Source organism: Symsagittifera roscoffensis, chromosome 7 (genome assembly GCF_963678635.1).
Source record: "Symsagittifera roscoffensis chromosome 7, txSymRosc1.1, whole genome shotgun sequence".
NCBI classification, from domain to species: Eukaryota; Metazoa; Xenacoelomorpha; order Acoela; family Convolutidae; genus Symsagittifera; species Symsagittifera roscoffensis.
Window position 1 is genome coordinate 54,885,402 of NC_087068.1, and position 19,673 is coordinate 54,905,074.

The 19,673-nt window shown below is 34.4% G+C and overlaps 2 protein-coding genes across 8 annotated transcripts in view; one reads left to right on the top strand and one right to left on the bottom strand.

Annotated features, from left to right (window-relative positions):
- The window catches only part of LOC134851133 (uncharacterized), a 56,043-nt gene extending 55,173 nt beyond the window's left edge, over positions 1-870 (top strand). For all 7 annotated transcript variants that reach the window (XM_063867081.1, XM_063867078.1, XM_063867085.1 and 4 more), the window contains exon 6: positions 285-870. In XM_063867081.1, the coding sequence (XP_063723151.1) occupies positions 285-783 (499 nt within the window). In that variant the 3' untranslated portion in view covers positions 784-870. The remainder of the gene's footprint in view (positions 1-284) is intronic.
- LOC134851132 (uncharacterized) overlaps positions 1-19,673 on the bottom strand; it is a 131,704-nt gene that overhangs the window by 66,742 nt on the left and 45,289 nt on the right. Inside the window, exons 9-13 of the mRNA XM_063867077.1 lie at positions 17,171-17,285; positions 16,079-16,297; positions 15,377-15,579; positions 13,772-13,975; positions 7,643-7,769 (exon numbers count right to left, since the gene is read on the bottom strand). Coding sequence (XP_063723147.1) covers positions 7,643-7,769; positions 13,772-13,975; positions 15,377-15,579; positions 16,079-16,297; positions 17,171-17,285 — 868 coding nt within the window. The remainder of the gene's footprint in view (positions 1-7,642; positions 7,770-13,771; positions 13,976-15,376; positions 15,580-16,078; positions 16,298-17,170; positions 17,286-19,673) is intronic.

Genomic DNA, 19,673 nt, shown 5'->3' on the forward strand with positions numbered 1-19,673 from the left:
GTGCATAAGTTTCTACGACAAGTCCTTTCAAATTCTTTCAAAAAAATTTAAAACGGTTGTCGGCTTAACTGTTTGAAATACTATTGAAAAAATAAAAAATATATCCAAAATTTATAAATTTAATATAAACCTGATTTTCTTGCTCTTTTCTCATAGAAATTTCAGAAAAACATCGTAAAATCGAAATTTCCCCAAACTTTTTTTGTGAAGTTAAAAACATAACTGACTAACTAATTAATTGGAACTTTTTTAAACAGCTTTTTGAACTCTTTGCTTTGTTCTAGGCGACAGAAACTTCGTCGTAACCAGATTGAAAACGAACACGAAGAAACTGTCATGTCTCAAATCGGGGCTCTATCCGGGAGCTACAACCTGCTCATAATCTGCAGTCGTTTCTTCACGGGAACCCATGGCTATCTTCACTTTCTCGAACCGAGATTGGAAGACGACTTCAACTACAATATGCTGTCTGTTTTTAGCTTACATATGTCTAAATTTTTACTTGCCATCTATTTCTCGCTCACTTTTTTCATCTACGCCCGAAGCGAAAGTTTATTCCGAGAACAATTCACAGAAATTATAAAATGTGTTCGCAAACGAAGGAAAAAAGTGCCAGAAACAGATAATTCGGAATCTTTGCTCACACAGCCGAAAGACAGCGAGTGTCAAGTTAGACGATCTTTGAAGGTGCTATTTAAACTAGAAGATCGGCCAACTGGGAAGGCGTCTAGAAGAACGCGGAAAGTTAACCTGCATGCAAGAACTGACACTGAAGTTGTGTGAAAAAATGCCAAATTTTGTCAATAAATTAATTAAAAGTGTCATCATGTATTCGCAAATTATTTAGTAAGTAGGGCGGATCTAAGATTTTTTTCGGGGGGGGGGGGGAGCGTGTCGGAATTTCAAAAATTCAATAATGGAAACTTAGTCAACCTTTTAAGGCCTATCAAATTGATTTTACGAGCTCTTTCAAAACACTACAGTACACAATCCCCCCACCCCCTAAATTAGCTGCTGGTAAACTGACAATTTTCTTGTCAAGCTAGTCTGTAAAATTTTGTCCCTGGTGTTGAAATTAGGAAATCGAAATAGTATCGCCGCCAAGAAATTAGATATATCGTTTAATGGTGTAAGTTAGCTTTTTTTATAACTTCCTGAAGCAAAAACTATTCCTAATTGGTGTCTACAATAGGTATCGAGAAAGAAGATATTTGGTTTCAAAATGGAAATTTGAATTTATTTTTTCCTGCGGTAAAAATTATATTTTAATTGAACTATCAGTCAAAGTGGCAAAATGATCATTAATTTTGGTTAATCAGGTAGCAATTATTTTGCAAATTCCCTCAGACTAAAAAAAATTGCGCTAGCCAGAATATAGACAGAGAATATAAAATTGCTTGAGTCTAAAAATTGAGGTATCAAGTCTTGATTTAGTTCGAATAACATTATTAGATTAAAATATTTTTGTTAAATTGTGTTGAACAGATTAATTTAAAACTATTTTGATGCAGTTTTTTGAAATTTATTGAGACATTCAGAAAGTTGAAATTATGGTAGCTATGTGAATCATTTCATCTAAATCATTATACTGTAAGCAATGAATTTAACAAGCGTTGCTGATTTGTAAAAAGACTGCCCGTATATCAGGGCAAAGCCCTGAACGTTCCGACTGCCCCCTAATCCATATCAAATAGTATTTAGGAAAAGAAAATATTGAAAAACTATAAACATAGGGCAATATCAAAGAACAAGTGTGAAAATATTAGTCACACGAGATTAAGACGGCTAATTAACTTAGCGAGCTTCAAATGAAATTAGAACAATTATGTTGTGCGGGATAATTCATCACGCATAAATAATTCGCGTTACGCTTTCCCGTTTCGATTCGCGTTACGATAAAATAGTCCCGAGCATGGCTAAAATGTCAGTTTTCAAACCCCCAGAATTTTGCAAAAAAAATATCAGAGGTAAAATATCTTTTAGTATTTGATTTCAGGGAGTGAATATCTTCAATAGGGCATATTTATTTGTCAAAACTATTATTTCGATTGAGGCCAAATTGACTGAAAAAAAACCAGAACACGCATAAAAAATTCAGTTTTCTTCGAAAATCGGAACAAAAAAGGCCGGAACAATTTCGCAGCATCAGCATTTTGTTTGTGAAAAACTATCAAATAGATTTTGTTGATCAAAATATTTCAACTGAAGTTTCAGTTTACCTATTCTTTGAAAAACTGTGATTAAATACACTACAATAATAAATATTTCATTTTAAAAAAATTCCTTCAAAAAGGCATTTTTTATCAATTGGAAGAAGAGTTTTCATAGCTCCCCTTCTAGATCATATTGGTCAAACAACAACCCTAACAGAAAATTAAGCTTTCACATACTGAAAAACAGCGTATAAAAACAGTTGAAATCAGGGGCGGAACTAAGATCTTCTTTAGGTGGGCCGTCTGAAGTTTCGTCGAGCTTTTTTTCGATTGACTCAATTGAGTTTCCGAGCTCTTCCAAAGCATTAAAAAGACCCTGTTTTGTCCAAATATTCTGCGCCGCAGTCAAAATCTCAAAAAACAGGCCAAAAAAGCGTTTTTTGCACTTTTTGGAAAATTTGGACCGAAAAACGATTGTTTTTCGGCGCGTGCTTCTTTCTCAAAATTGTTGAATGTAGGCAAAAATAGCAAAAATTTCAGGTTGCGTCAGCCAAAAATGCATATTATAAAATAATACAAAGGAAGACATTTTGTGTCGGCATTGATCGAATCCCTGAGGGGGAAAAAGGCACATCCGCCCCCCGCTAAGACTGCTACTGATTGAAAAAGGAAATTTTCACAGTTCATTCTGCAGTTCCGCATTTTGTTTATATCAAACAAAAATAAAAAAAATTAAAAATATCAAATTTAAAAAAAAAGAAACATTCCCTCCCACAATCCTCTCAACTAAACAATGAAAGTTTTCATCTTTTAATAGGTTTTGTTTTCTTCGAATAGGTTATCTCAACTTAGATATCTTAGAGAATACAACACGCCAAACACGCTACACGTTTATGCTATTATGGCAAGCATTCACTACCCAAATTTGAAATATCGCAGATAGAATTTCTTTTAACGTTCAACTCATAGTTGAAACAATTCTTAGACTTGAAGGAGAAAATTGCAAAAAATTTATCCCACCTTCACCAAAACGAAACAAGAAAAATGAGTCTTAGTTGTATCAAAAATACAGTACCGTTTGTACAAAAATTAGAGGAATGAAATGGAATTTTTCTATGACAAGTACTGTTCTACCCCTAGTAAAAGTGCGTTTACTTTTCTTTTACAGAAGAAATGTTTAAACCCATGTCTTTATGAAGTATCGGGGATTTTTTACAGTATCTGAGAACTTTCTACAACCTCACGTTCACTCAGAAGTTTAAAACAAAGGCATGCAATTTCATCTTCAACAAAACATGCTAACCATTTTAAGTTTCTCTTAAGTTTGGATTGTATAATCGGAAAAATTTTTCCAATACATTCATGAAAACGGCTTTAGTGAAGACAAGGGTGCTTTTATCTTTATTCTTCTTTGCTGATTTGGATTCCACAAATAAATAGCCAAATCACTGAAAATTGGTCCGAATGTAGTTGAATTGGTGGAATTCGCAACACCATTTTGTGGAAACCAGAAAAAAAACCATAAAAAAGGCATAGTAAAACTGAGCTGTTGCGGAATCGGCAACTTCGGCGGAATCCGCAGTGTGTAAGCTGAATTCGCAAAATTTATGTGGAATCCGCAATTGTTTGCTGATTCCGGTACCATACATGACATGACACACGTCTTGAATTTTAATTTGAACCTAATTTGAAGATCATCAGCAAGACTGTTCAACAGGTTAATCTTTTTTACTGCCAACAATTTGAACTTAACGACTAAATCTCAAACACTGAAAGAATGACCACCTTTCCGGTCTGAAATACTGCGAGAATGAAAACAATTTGAGGTAGATTGTTTTATGGATTATAATGCAGAATTATTAATAAATTCCATTTATTTCAAACGCAAAAGGGTTACATCGACAGTTTTGGTTCAAGGTTTAAAAAATAAAAATTGACTCCACTGAAATGGTTTTATTTCCTGCTCTTAGTTTTAGCTTCTGCTAGATAAAAACTCTAGCTATAGCTCTTAAATATTTGCGCAAGGGAAAGACTAGTTTAGGTCAGAATAACAAACAAAATTGCGATCAATTTAGTTTTGTGGAATTTGCTTACATTTTGCAGATTCTGCAAAAATTTTGCAAAATTCGCTTATTTTGTGGAATCCGGAATAATTAGCCAAAATAGCTCGTTGCAGAATCTGCAATAAGAAACCAATATGCCGACAAATTTTACGTCACTAGCATTTGTACACGGAATCTAAGAAATTTTTGCAAGTGGAATTCACTTAAATTTTGGATCAAGCATAAATATTTGTTGCTGGGATTCGGGAACAAACCGACACTAAATTGTGCAATTATCTGAAGCACATTTTGGCCTCGTAATGCTACGATATTTAAAATCTGACGTTTTTTTTTGGAAAAAGTAACCTTTTGTCAAATTTTAAGAGAAGATCTTTGACGCTTCTTTTTGATCAGATTGATCAGAAATTGGCCTGAAATTTTTAATTTTTTAAATTTTCACCTACTGAAAACAACATATAAAAACTGTTGAATTTGTAATTTTTCCAAAACAATTTTCAGAGACTCAATTTTCTTAAATCAAACGAAATTGATAAAAATTTCAAAAAGAGAAAACTTTGAGCACAAAAAAATCAACCCTCATATGCGACAACAATTATAAAGTGAAACAAAGATAGCCGGTTACTGTGCAAGTAGCACAGAATGTTCCGACCACATTCATTTGAACAAATGTTTTTTTATTTTTTCTTTTGTTCAATTCAGTGTCAGTTTTAGTGTGTGATGTTGTTGTTTCAGAAATTCAAAGCCCCCAAAAAATTTATTGCCAAGTTGATATTTAGTTGATATTTTTCAAACTAATTTTCTTTAAAGTTAAATTGAGGCTTTTTGGCCTAAAAGTCCAGTAAAACTTATTTTTGCATAGAACGATTGTTACTCGATTGCTTTACTCGCTCGACATTGAACGAAAAATCAAATATTTAAGCTTATTTTTCCTGACACTTGGGCAATCACAAAAAAATGTCAATTGAATCATGGCTGAAAGCACCTTAATTTAGCACATCACTTGACCATTTCGGTGATTGGTTTTGGTACATGAATAAGCTTGAAAATTAAATACTCAAACTGACCCGAATTAAAAGTTCCTCTTTTTTAGTGTGAGGTTTTTCAATTAGTTCACCTCAAAACAGAAATATCAGCTAAAACAGCACGCTGAACACGCTACGCATTAGTATTATTACAGCACACTTCAATTACTCCTAATTGTAGGTTCGCAGATGGAATTTTTTTTCATTTTGCACTCATAGTTTCAACAATTTTTTGACTATTTTAAGAAATTAAATTAAATTTCTAATTAGATTAATTTTTGGGGATTGAAATTGAATTTTTCTATCCCGAATACTATTCCAGTGCACGCAAAAGTGCTTTTACCTTCCTTAGATAGAAAATATTTAAGTCCAAGTCATCATGAAGTATCAGAGATTTTTTTACAGTACCTGAGATTTTTTTGCAAGTTCATTATAAAGTCGTACAATTTGATCTTCAGCAAAAAATGATGACCATTTAATGCTTTTAGATAAACTTCTTGTAGAGCAAGCGCCAACAAAGTTCTGAAATCGGACTGATTGAAGTAGAAATAAGTCAGACACTAGATGAGCGCGCAGAATATTAAGAAAAACAAGCAACGTTTGTTTGTTTTAACCGTTGACAGATTTTTAACTCAAAACTTTGAAATCTTTTTATTGTTTTTTTTCGGCTTTTTTTGTGTACTTGTTGCTTCTTTCATATAGTCTGTGACGTCTGTGATTGGATTCTTAAGCTACATTTAGTGACCTTTACTTTTTTGATAGATGAAAATTTTTTTTCCGGCCAGAATTTTTTTTCTTAAACTGCAAATGTTAACTTGTAAAATTTATTAGAATTCAGGCAGTTTTACAAAAACTTGTGTGAACTCATGTATATATTCTGACCTGTTAAAAACCGTTATCTGAGCATACTTGTTATCTCTCGGCTAAAATAAGTTTTCGTAACTGTACTTTTATGTTATGCTATTTTGAAACAAATGGGACCGTTTATTGATTTTGGTACAGAAGCGATTGATTTATTTTTTAAATGAAAAAATGCGGTGGTACTAATCATCAAACTTTGATTACTGACAAGAAAAATTTGGTCTGAACAAAAGCAAACCAAGCTGAAACATTCCGTTTTTTTTCCTTCGAAAATTGGATTAAATACCTCCTTGTTAAATAAATGCAAATGACGTAGAAAGTTTAGCAATAGAAAAAATTATGTCTTGAATGGTTTTTGAAGCATCAATTTTGAATCCTTAATGAAACATAATATTTCGGCGACATGTACCCGGGTCGAGGTGCTCACTTTATTTTTTGACTTTCAAGGTCGAACACATGTGAGAAGAATAGTCGAGACAGGGGGTTTCGGTCGAGCGCAAACTCGAAACATACCTCGAGCACGGTCGAAAGATACCTCGAGCGCGGTCGAAACATACCTCGTGCACGGTAGAAAGATACTTCGAACACGGTCGAGAGATACCTCGAGAGCGGTCGAAACATAACTCGAGCACGAAAGAAACATACCGAATTTTGGTTGAGACGGTCGAAACATTACGATGTTTGGTCGAGACGGTCAAAACATAAAATGAGCTGATTACATCGACCCGGGTAGTTTTTCTCTGGTCAAAACACGATTGAAAAAACTATAGTTCAAGGCGGATTCTCAAAACAAAATCAACAAGACTGCTCGTATCAGGGCGAAGTCCTGAATGTTCCGACTGCCTTTTAAAGTCTATGGAGCAGTAATAACATAAAAAATTTAAATGTTACAAACATAAACTGAAAATTATTACCCCACACACCATATAGAGTACAAAATGATAAATTTTGCTCCTAGTTACAAATCATTTATGGCAAATAAGCTTCCGTCAGCCAATTTGGAACGAATTAATAGCGCGAAGTATATCGCGCGTTAATTGTTCCAAATTGGCCAAAATGGCAATCTTTAAACCCCCATAACTTTATACAAAAGTACCACAGGTGAAATTTCTTTTGAAATTTAGGCTCACGACAACAATACCTTTTGCATGGCAACCAAAATGCGTCAAAATGGCGAGTTAAAAAAATGATTTTTGTCTGAAGAAAAAAAAACCACCCGAGCACAAATATTATGTTACTTTCGTTACAAAAGTTGGAACAAAAAACTTTTTAAAAAATAACAAAGATATTAGGTTGAGCACATTGCATTGAAAATGATTGTCAAACTATTCATACAACGGAAAATTGTTTATCAGTACAAAAAAGTTGCTGCTGTTTATTTTTTTTATAAAATTTGATGAAATCAAGTTTGTTTTAGAAACTGATTGAGCTTACAGAAAATTGTTCAAACACGCGAAGTTTATTTACTTTAACCGCTGAGAGAGTTGTTAACTCTTTGATAACTCTGTGTTAACTCTTAAACTCAAGAAATTAAATTTCCGACCTGTTTGTTGTTTCTTCTTCCTTTCTTTGTGACCTTGTGCCTTCTTCTTTTTAGCCTGTGGAGTCAGACTCACACTGGGACTAGTTTTTGTCTCATTCAAAGTTTTTTTCCTTCTAGAAGATTCCGGCTGCAAATTCAAACCACAACCAAATTCAATCATTATCATTTCGAACATTCGAGAACTTGTATGACCGAAAGTCGTCTTGTAGTTTTTATAAAACTAGAAGCACTATCCTTTTCTAAGCTCTAAGATAGTGGCATTTTTTAAGATGGTCAACCCAGAAATTTCACGAGTAGCTTGTAGCTTTCTTTCAGCAAAGATCCTTTTTTCATATTTGAATCATGCTTTAAATAAATCTTGGATGTCTCTCACTACCCCCTATGGTACCCAGTAACGAATTGTCCCCACCCCCTTGACATTTTGGACTGAACCAAAGATATGACGGCTCTACTTATTGTATTTTTGAAAAATATCACTTTTACTGATAATCGAGTTTAAAACCTTAAAATTAAACAAGGCTGCTCTGCTCGTAAATCAATGCAAAGTCCTTTTCAACTGTGCATTATATATATTTAGCACACTGTCTAATTAAAACCAATTGACTTTCATCTGAAGTAATAATTCGTTCATACCGATGTGAATAATCTCTGAAGTCATGATCTTTAATCTCTTGATACTAAAAATGGGAAACTAATTCATTCAATTAAATCTTTCGCTGCTATTTCAATTTATGGACCCTAAGAGGTTATGGGCGATTTCGTGAAGAATTGAGACTCTACGCCTGACAGCATCAGAGAGTAAAATTCTACGGTGGTTTGTATGAATAGGATTTCAAGAGAAAGAAAAGAATTGGTTGTATGAATTACAACTTTGAAAATAGAAGTTTTGAAAGAAAAGAGAAGTTTTGAAAGAGAAGTTTTACAATTCGAAATTTGAAGTGACATTTAACCATGGCACGAAGTATTCAAACAAGATTAGAAAAATTGACTTTTTCGGGAAATGAAAATGATTGGGAGTATTTTGCTGAGCAATTTGAAGCTCGTATAGTTCTTTTGAATTTAAAGAAAACGTTGAAGGGAACAGATGTTCCAGGAAGTAGTGAAAATGAGACTAATGTTAATGATAGAAAAGAACAATTGTGGTGTGAATTAATACAATGCCTTGATCGAAAGTCTGTAATGCTAATAAAACGCGATAAACCAGATGGTTCAGCGGCATGGAATCGGCTGCAAAGCTACTTTAAAAGTACGGAACGACCACGTGTTCAAAGAATGTTAAATGAAAATTCTAATTTGAAATTAGAGGCGAGCGAATCGATTAAGGACTACATACTTAGATCGGAAAATTTGCAAATGAATCTACAAGAAGCGGGAGAGGGTATTTCTGAAAAAATGATGATTGCAATGCTTTTAAAAGGACTACCAAAAGAATTTGATAATTTTACAACTGTGGTGAATTTTTCGAAAGATGCAAAAAGCTTGGACGAGATTAAAAGAGATTTGTCAAATTTTGCCGAAACAAGCAAGACTTTTTTGCAGAAAAATTCAACAAATGAAACGTTTTTTAGTAATAAAACTATTAAATGCTACAGTTGCGGAAAGCAAGGTCATAGAAAACAGGATTGCAAGAAAGACATAAAATGCTACAATTGCAATCAAATGGGACATTTTGCTAGAGATTGTAGGAAAAATACCCAAAATAACCATTCAAATAGCAGCCATCAAAAACGGTTTACATCAAAAAATCAACAAAACAAAAGCCATTTTACTTCAGAAAATGAAAACACTGTCGACTTTTTCAGTTTTCATTCTAATGACAATGATTTTGGCGTAAATTCCGACAAATTTTGCTTGATTGATAGCGGTTGCTCTGCGCATATGTTTAAAACACGCGAATTTTTTACGGAACTTGATACGAATATTAATGGAAATGTTGGCTGTGCAAATGGAAGTAATTCAAAAATTGTGGGAAAGGGAAAAGTAACGTTTAAAGTTCAAACAAGTGATGGTCGATTGATAACTATAGAACTGAAAGATACTGTGTTTGTACCTACGTATACGGCAAATTTAGTTTCTGTATCTAAACTTAACAGAAATAAAGCTGATGTAATGTTTGATGATGTTTGTCCCAGAATAATTTTACCAGATAGTTCTGAAATTTTGCTTCAAAATCAACGAGATCTTTTCAAAATGAAAATTGAACTGGCAAATGAACACTCTGTGGAAAATGTTGCAATGGTTGTTTCGGACATAGAAATTTGGCATAAACGGCTTGGTCATAATAATTTTGATGACATCAAGAAATTAGAAAATCTAACGGAGGGAGTTAAATTTAGCCAAAAGAAACATAATAACTGTGTTGATTGTCAAACTGAAAAAGCTAAGCGGAAAGCGATACCAAAAGTTTGGGGGACTAGAGCTACAGAAAAACTAGAAATTGTTCATACGGATATTTTGGGACCAATTGATACGATATCTGTAGACAATTTTAAGTACGCAATAGGTTTTATTGATTCCTACACAAGATTTTCTGCGGTTTACTTATTGAAAAATAAAAGTGATAGCACTCAGATGCTCAAACAGTTCATAGCGGATTATGGTAAACCAAAAACAATAGCTAGTGATAATCCAAAAGAGTTCAAATTTGGAAAGTTTAAACAGTTTTGTCTTGATAATGCCATAAGAACTGAATTTTCTGCGCCTTATACACCAGAGGAAAATGGTAAAATAGAGCGAACTTGGGGTAGTGTAATGGCAATAACTAGATGTCTTTTACAAACTGCCAGCATGGAAAAGAAATTTTGGTCTTTTGCATTGAAAACAGCTTTCTACTTGAAAAACCGAGTTTATCATTCTGCAATTGGGGTAACCCCATACGAAAAATTTTTCCAAAGCAAACCTGATTTGAAACACGTAAAAATTTTTGGTTGTGCTGCATATATGTTTGTCGAAAAAGTAAACATGGAAAAACTTGATTCAAGGGCCGTGAAAGGATTTCTGCTTGGATATAGTCTGAACAGTAAATGTTATATAGTAGGAACTGAGCTTGATGGAAACTTTGAATTTTTGGAGAGTAGAAATGTTACTTTTGATGAAAAAGTTTTTCCTTTCAAAAATGACGATGAAAATGATTCTGGACGGGAATTGGAAATAAGCGTTGAAAACTATTCTGAGATTTCTGAGAAAAATTCTGCGGATAATGTTAATGGCGGAAACCTTGAAAATGATCAATTACGCCGCAGCGAACGGATCAAACAATTAAATGCGCCTGAGATTTCATTTTTTAGAAATGAGACAATTTTTGATGAGTGTTGGCTAGCTGATGCAACTTTTTATGTTGATAATTTGCCAAAAAATGCTAACGATGCACTTTCTAACCCCAATTGGAAAAAAGCAATGCAGGATGAATATAATTCTCTGATCGACAATAATGTCTGGGAATTAGTTCCACAAACGGATCAAACTATTTTGGGGGGAAGGTGGCATTTTACTTTGAAATACAATAATGAGGGGGGAATTTCAAGATACAAGGCAAGATATGTGGCTAAAGGCTACAATCAAATCAAAGGCGTTGATTTCAAGGAAACCTTTTGTCCTACAGTAAAAATGGCAACATTACGACTTATTTTAGCAATTTCAACAGCTAAGGGTTTTGATGTAAGACAATGGGACGTAAAAACAGCCTATCTAAACGCTAATTTGGAAGAGAATGTCTTCCTGCAACAACCTGAAGGTTTTGAGCAGAAAGACAGTGGGGGTAATCAACTTGTTTGTAAGCTAAATAAATCTATTTATGGATTAAAGCAGTCAGGAAGAAATTGGTACTATACCTTACAGATGTTCCTTAAGTCAATAGATTTTACAGCGTCAAAAAGTGATCCCTGTCTTTTCATGAGAATTTCAAAAGATGTTTTGGAATACGTATGCATTTGGGTGGATGATATAATTTACGCTTGCAATGATGCTAACAAGTTTATATCATTTGAACAACAAATATCTAGTCAATTCAAAATCAGCGAAACAGCAAAACTTTATTGGTTTTTGGGGATGAAATTCAACTTTTGTGGGGATGGGTTAGAAATTTCTCAGGAAGCGTATATTGACAAGCTACTGTCAAAATTTGGTTTGATTGAGTGTAAACCAGTGTCTACACCTGCAGCTGATGGTTTAAAACTTTGTAAACGGCTACCAAATGAGGTGAAATTAGCAAACGACAAAGATTATAGAGGACTTATCGGCAGTCTAAGTTACTTGTCAATTACTACAAGGCCTGATATTTCATTCATCGCTCATTGCTTGAGTAGATATGTGAACGACCCTACTGAAGTACACTGGATTGCTGCAAAACGAGTTCTACGATATTTGAAAGGAACTAGATCGTATAAACTTATCTACAGACGATGTACTGCTACGCCAATCTTGTATGGCTATTCTGATTCTGATTGGGGAGGTGACAGTGACACTAGACGCAGTACTAGTGGATATTGCTTTTTCCTGTTTGAAAACAGCGGTGCAATATCGTGGGCTAGCAAACTCCAAACTACTGTTGCAAAATCTACAGCTGAATCAGAGGCTACAGCTCTTTCGTTAGCCTGTAATGAAGGATTATTCCTGTTGAATTTACTGATCGAAATCAAACTCGATTTAATTGATTTCAAAATGTTTGTGGACAACCAAGCATGTATTTCTCTTGTGAAAAACGACGTTAACAAGGGAGTCGTAAAACATTTTGCTATTCATCTACATTTCATCAGGGACTTAATTCAAAAGAAACAGTTGGATTTGAACTATATTGGGACTGACAATATGGTGGCTGATATTCTCACTAAGAATTTGGGCAAGACAAAGTGCAAACGTTTTGGGCTTCAGATGTTCGCCAATTGAGTGGGGGTTTCAACTGTGCATTATATATATTTAGCACACTGTCTAATTAAAACCAATTGACTTTCATCTGAAGTAATAATTCGTTCATACCGATGTGAATAATCTCTGAAGTCATGATCTTTAATCTCTTGATACTAAAAATGGGAAACTAATTCATTCAATTAAATCTTTCGCTGCTATTTCAATTTATGGACCCTAAGAGTCCTCAAGGTCTCGACTGCCCCTTAGTACATATCGAAAAGTTGTTAAGAAAAGAAAATATTGAAAAATTATAAACTTAGGGCAATATCAAAGGTCAAGTGTGAAAATATTAGTCGTACGATTTTTGACTTTTTTATTTTATTGAAAAGGTATTGTGGTCTTGAGCTTAAATTTGGAAAGAAAAATTTCACCAGAGATCATTTTTTGTATGCTTATGGAGGTTTGAAGATGGGGGTTTAATTTTAGCATTTTAGTGAAAATCATCCCCCCACACGCCATATATAATACAAAGTGATAGATTTCGCTCCCAGTAACAAATCAAGTATGGCAAATAAGCTTCCTTCAACCAATTTGGAACGAGTTAATAGCGCGAAATACATTGCGCGTTTATTGTTCCAAATTGGCAAAAATGGCAATTCTAAACCCCCATAATTTTACGAAAAACGATCACAGTTGAAATATCTTTTCAAATGTAAGCTCAATTCTGAGTGATTTTTTAAAAATCTCGTCAAAAATGGCTAGTTAAAAAGTCGAAGTTTGTCTGAAGAAAAAAACCCACACCGAGCACAAATATTCCTTTTTTTTAAACAAAAGTCGGAAAAAAACGGTAAGTATATCTTGAATATCAGGGGTTTTCTAGGATTTTCTTGAGAGGGGGGCTTATTTTCAAAAAAATTTCGAAAACTTTGTCGACATATTTTTTTTTAGGTCGACTAAATTGATTTTCCGAGCTCTTCCAAATCACTAAAATGACCAAGAACCTGTTTTGGTTTTTGGTCAAATTTTCTGCGCCGCAAGCAAAATTTTGAAAAACAGGCCAGAAAAAGCGTTTTTAGGCACTTTTTGGAAAATTTTGGCGAAAAAATCACGTTTTTTTTGGCGCGCGCTGCCCCTCAAAACTAGTATATATTGGCGCCAAAAGCGCTTTTAGAAAATTTTTAGGGTCCGTCACCAAACTTAGATATCTCAAAATAGTACAAAGGGGGGACCCTTTGGGTCGGTTGGGGATCGTATCATTGAGGGGGCCACTGTTGAATATCTTACCCCTATTAGTTTCCTCGTGTTGCCAGGACCACAAATCCACAGGTGATTGACCATTTCTGTATGTGTAGATGCTTCACCTCCGACCAATGCATTTTCAGTGCCGCAATATTCAACAAAGGAGCTTGTTTCTTCACACAATGCTATCGATTGGACTTCAATGCTCGTTGCTTTTTTCTGCGAAAGTGTTTCCATGTTTTCCGCTACCTAAAATGGATAAATTCATTCCTTTAGATGATTTTTTTAAATTATATAACCAAGCGCGGATCTAGGAATTTTTCGAGGGAGGGGGGCGATTTTCAAAAAATGTTTGAAATTTTTCTCGCCATTTTTTAAGTCGACAAAATTGATTTTCTGAGATCTCCTATATCACTTTCTATAAAGACCCTCTATATTGACCAATTTTTTTTGCGCCGATGGCCAGTTTTTGAAAAAAAACCGGCCAAAAAAAGCGTTTTTTATGCACTTTTTGGAAAATGTCGGACTCCCCCCTCAAAATTAGTATATATTCGCCTTTAGAAAAATTTTAAGATCAGTCATTCAAAAAGGGATAACCCAAAATAGTACAAAGGGGTCATCCGTTCCACTCTCTAAATCCGCTACTACAGTATATAACAATCATCAACCCTTTTGAGTAATAGTTTTTGATCAAAATCGGGTACTACAATACAAATAATAATCGGAGTGTTAATTTTTTAGAATTTTTTCTCAGTGTCGAGAAAACCAGTTTGTAATTTTTGATTTTTGGTCTAATTTCAAGAGAATAAGAGAAGCATGCAGGCTTCCTATTGCGTATTAATGTTATTTATCCTAATTAAGCCATTAACACCTAGTTTTTCGTGAGTGAAGTTAGTTTTTGGTGTTAAAGGCTTAATTAAGATAAATACTAATACGCAATTGGAAGCCTGCACTTTTCTCTTTTTAGCTTGAAATTAGACCAAAAATCAAAAATTACAAACTGGTTTTCTCGACACTGAGAAAAAATTCTAAAAAGTTCAAAGATCGTTCAGATCACGACTGAAAAGGTTCCAATATGATATATCACTCGACCCATTCCGATGATTATTTGTATTGTAGTAACAGATTTTGATCAAAAACTAACAAAAATAATCAAAAAACTATCAATCAAAGGGCTGATGATTGTTACATACTGGAGCGGATTAGAGGGGGGAGGGGTGGGGGGTTTTTAGAGCCAAATTCGGAATCAAAAACTTCAAAACTCAAAAAAATTCTGCAAAAAATTTTTACAATTTGCCTATTTTCTTTGACTGTCGACTATGCTTAAGTTCTAATTTTTCGTTCAGAAATTTTTATCTTACCACGCAGAAAAAAACGACTTTTTATATTTTTCTAAGACTATCGTCGGAACATTCTGTGCAACTTGCGAGGAAGCCTGCTATCCTTGTTTATATTTTCTTTTAAAAGGAAGTTTACCAGGAAATATTTGGTCAAATAGTTTTCAGTGTGATTTTTTTTCAATCAATTTCACCAAATAAATTGAAAGCTAATAAAATATGACTTGTTAAAAAACTGGCATCTTTTAGAAATTTTGAGGCAAGTGCAAAAGAAGCTGATTTTAATCTCTTCTATAAATATTTTGAAACTGACTTTATGCAGAAGCGTTTTCAGCCTCTTTTTGGCCGGATGTTGGTTGTTCGCATCATCCGAGTAAAGAATTGAAGGTATCGATGAGTCAACGTCAATTTCAGAGGCCAATGGGAGAATGGGAGGCAGGCTGAATTCGTCTTCTAGTAGAAATTCGATCGGTTTTTCTACTCTTTCGGTTGGTTTGAAAATCACTCTCTCAATACCTGAAGGGGTAACACAATTTAACACTTCTTGAAAATAATAGTTTTTCCCAAAAAAAATCCTTAATTCGCCTGTTTTGTATATTTTTTTATATTCCCAAAAGATTCGCCTATTTTGTGACATCTAAAGCTGTTTAAAACTGTTCAAATCTAGTGGTTTTCTGAGGTTTTTTTTCAGTTCGTTACTAGTAAAATAAAAGCAAAATGTTGAGTCGGACAGAATTGAAAAAAGCGTGATGAATCAAGAGAGCTTTTGAAATTATTTTGCTTCGGAAACAAGTCTCAGTTAAGAAAATATGGTATCTTCAAAATACATTTTCATTTTTTAGGAGTGCGGTCGAAAAAGTAGACAGTCATAGAGCAGGCAAAGCCGTGAGCCAATCAGAATCGAGAAACAAAAATATTTCGTACTCTTGCTTTTTTATCTCGATTCTGATTGGCTCACGACTTTGTTTGCTTGTTGACTGTCTACTTTTCGCTATGCAAACCATTTTATTAATACCATCTAGAGTTTGGTGTCTCGCCACTACAGACACTAAACTGTCCATTTCACTCTCCAGCTGTTCAATGACGTCATCCGAGTGTGCCTCGTGACTAACTGTGACGTAATGCAGTCGGGCTCTGCTCAGTCGGTTCTCGACGACAGCCGCCTCGTAGTCGTTGATTTTGGACTGGATGTTAGAAATGAGACTTTTCATTGTGGATCCACTAGTCTTGAACACTGAAAACAAATCGCCTTTTTTGTTCACAAGCCGATAGTGCTGAAAAGATTTGGGTTTTTCAGGAAATAAAATTTAACTTTTTTACCCTTTGTCGAGGAGAACTAGTTCTGTTCATGAAACGCCGTCGTTTGAAAAAAAAAGAAGCATAAAATATAAAATTTGAATCGTTCATAATAATAAAACAATTTTTTTTATGGCTTGTACGAAAAAAAATAGAAAAACAAATCAAAATTTCCAAAATGTTATACAAAAAATTGGTTAAAATAATGGTCTTCAAAATCACTATTTGTACAGGGGCGGATCTAGGATTTTCTCAAGGGAGGGGCGGGAAAATTTTGTCGACCTTTTTTCCTTTTTTTAGGTCGACCAAATTGATTTTCTGAGCTCTCCTAAAGCACTAAAAAGACCCTGTACTGGCCAAAATTTTGAAAAACAGGCCACACGTTTTGGAAAATTTTGACCAAAAAGTCGCGTTTTTTCGGCGCGCGCTCCCCCCTCAAAATTAGTATTTATTGGCGCCAAAGGCGCCTTTAGAAAATTGTTAGGGTCCATCACCAAAAATGGATATTAGAAAATAGTACAAAGGGGGGACCCTTTGGGTCGGCAGGGGGTCAAGTCCCTGAGGGGGGAGGGGGGGGGGCGTCTGCTCCCTCCCCCCCCCCCCCTAAATCCGCCGCCTCTGGTCTATACTACTGAGTTCTGTAACCATGTTTTCACCAGCTCTATTGTTGATAATCTCTAAAATTGATCTTAGAGTTCCTTTGTTCAACTGTAAGCGAGCTACAAATATTTATCATACTACATCTAATGTGACAATGATTTTGCTTCGTAAGATAGCTGCCACCTAAAAGAATAAGTCTTTTTAATTTTACGTGATAGTGGTGTATCCATCTCTTGGTAGTATGGGTCGAACTCGTTCTCGGATCCCCGCGAGTTCTCAAAGCGGGCAATTTTCTCGTCTCCCAGCTGACGAGCCACTTCTCGCACCTGAAAAGTGGACATTTCAGGTGAACATAGAAAACAAATTCTTCCGAGACCGTACTCTCATTGTTCTGACTTTCGTAACGACAGTAACGGAATATTTGTGCTCGGAGTGGGTTTTTTTTTCTTCAGACACATTTCGACTTTTTAACTAGCCATTTTTGACAAAATTTTTGTATATTATTCGAAAGGTATTGCTGTCCTGAGTTTAAAATTGAAAATAAATTTTATTTGTTATCATTTTTTGTAAAGTTATGGGGGTTTAAATATTGTCATTTTGGCCGATTTGGGACCATTAACGCGCGATATTTTTCGAACTATTAACGAGTAAGCGGAGGTTTAATCCGTTTTAGAAATCGTTCCAAATTGTTTGAAAGAAGCATTTTTGCCATAATTGATTTGTTACTTGCAGCGATTTTTATCACATAGTACTATACATGGCGTGTGGGGGCGGGGACATGTGGGGGCGTTTGATTTTTCTTACATTTATTTTTTCGTGTTACTAATGCTCCGTAGACCTTAAAAGGCAGTCGGAACACTCAGGGCTTCGCCTCGATACGAGCAGTCTTGTTACATTTTAACACTTAAAAGTTTACTCAGACCTGATGATATGACAGGGCATCTGAGTTCCGAAGTTTTTGTTTCTTTGCATTTTTTTGTTCTAATTGGTGGATCCGGTTATTGGAGAAAAAATTAATCGCATCAATTGAAAGTTTAGATTCACCAAGTATTTTTGGATATTTCGCATGATTGATGATTATAAACAAATGGTTCAGCGACAAGAAACTTTTGTGAGCGCTTAGACCGGCACTCTTTCTGAGCGCCTATTGATGCCTTTCGATACGAAAGTAACGCAATATTTGTGCTCGGGGTGGGTTTTTTCTTCAGACAAGTTTCCACTTTTTAACTAGCCATTTTGACGGAAATTTTTAATATCAACCGGAACGGAAGCTATTGCTGTCCTGAGCTTAAAGTCGAAAAGATATTTCACCTGTGATCTTTTTTCGCAAAGTTATGGGAATTTAAAGATTGCCATTTTGGCCAATTTGGGACATTTAACACGCCATATATTTCGAGCTATAAACACTATTTAATCCGTTTTAGAAATCGTTCCAAAAATGTTAAAGGAAGTGAAAAAGGGGAAAAATGAAGTTTGAAGCCTAGAATGCAGGTGCAGATTTGTCTCAGCCAAATAGTTCAAAAATAAATGAATCTGAATCTTCAGAATTTTTATTTTCCCCACTAGCTCAGTCGAGTAGAATTATTTTCCTTTTTATTTATCACTAAATTTTCTTTAAGCAAAAAGTGAAAAATATGAAATTCCTGAATTGACAGAGGTAAGATTTTATTGTTTTCCTTTAATTTAAATAAATGTATCTTAATCTAAAAACCCAAAACCGATTTGGTATTTAGGAAAGTTGTTCATCCATTTATAACTAATCTATACTTATTCAATTATCCTTTTGATTTATCTGTTTTTATAATAATTATTTTAACTTTAGGACCAGATCGACTATGATCTATGATATAACTTAACTGAGACTTATAATTTTAGTTACTAATTGAAACCAAGGGATCTATCAATCGAACCGAACTTTTCGCTCAATAAAACTGGTGCGATTTGAGCAGAGAAATACTCCTTTCAAATTATATACAGGTCTGTAAGCAAAATATTTAACTGTAGTTATTACAAATATTAGGAAAGTGAGTTTCTGTTAGTCTGTTTCCAACTTCAAAAAGGTAGAGACAGAGGTTATCTATCTTTAGAACACGCATTCTAATTGACCGCCCTATTGCCAGATAGTCCTAGATAGAGTTAAGGTTATCAATATCTTCTCTATCACGCATCAGTCTTTGACAGCTCTCTGCTAACTTTATCTCATGACATTTTAACGTATTATTAAAATAACTATTATATACCAAAAAAAAGGAAACGTATTCTGGCCAAATCGGCTAGTTAAAACTTATAACTTAGACAAGTTAACAACTTTTTCACCTAAAATAGCTCAACTAACCTGAATATTTCAATTCATTCTTAAATTAGTTATTTTAGGGTAAGAGTTCCTGTATGCAATCTAAGAGTACCCCAAATTGTATGATAAATTGAATTCTTCATCAAATATATATCCAACCATTCAGCTTGTTGCTATTAATTTAACTCCTTCACCATTTGTCGAGGCTTATCCTCAGTTTTCCTTAAACTCATTTTATTTTATCCATCTTAACGTAACTTAAACCTAATTAATCTATCAGTAAAGCTATCAATTACTGAAACTAAGGGAGGAACTCATGAAAACGAAGAAGGAAGGAACCGTTTTGGGTGTTTTTTTAGTCAAAACATTAGCTTTTCATGACACGTTTTGAATATACATTGAAAAAACAAAACAAATAACC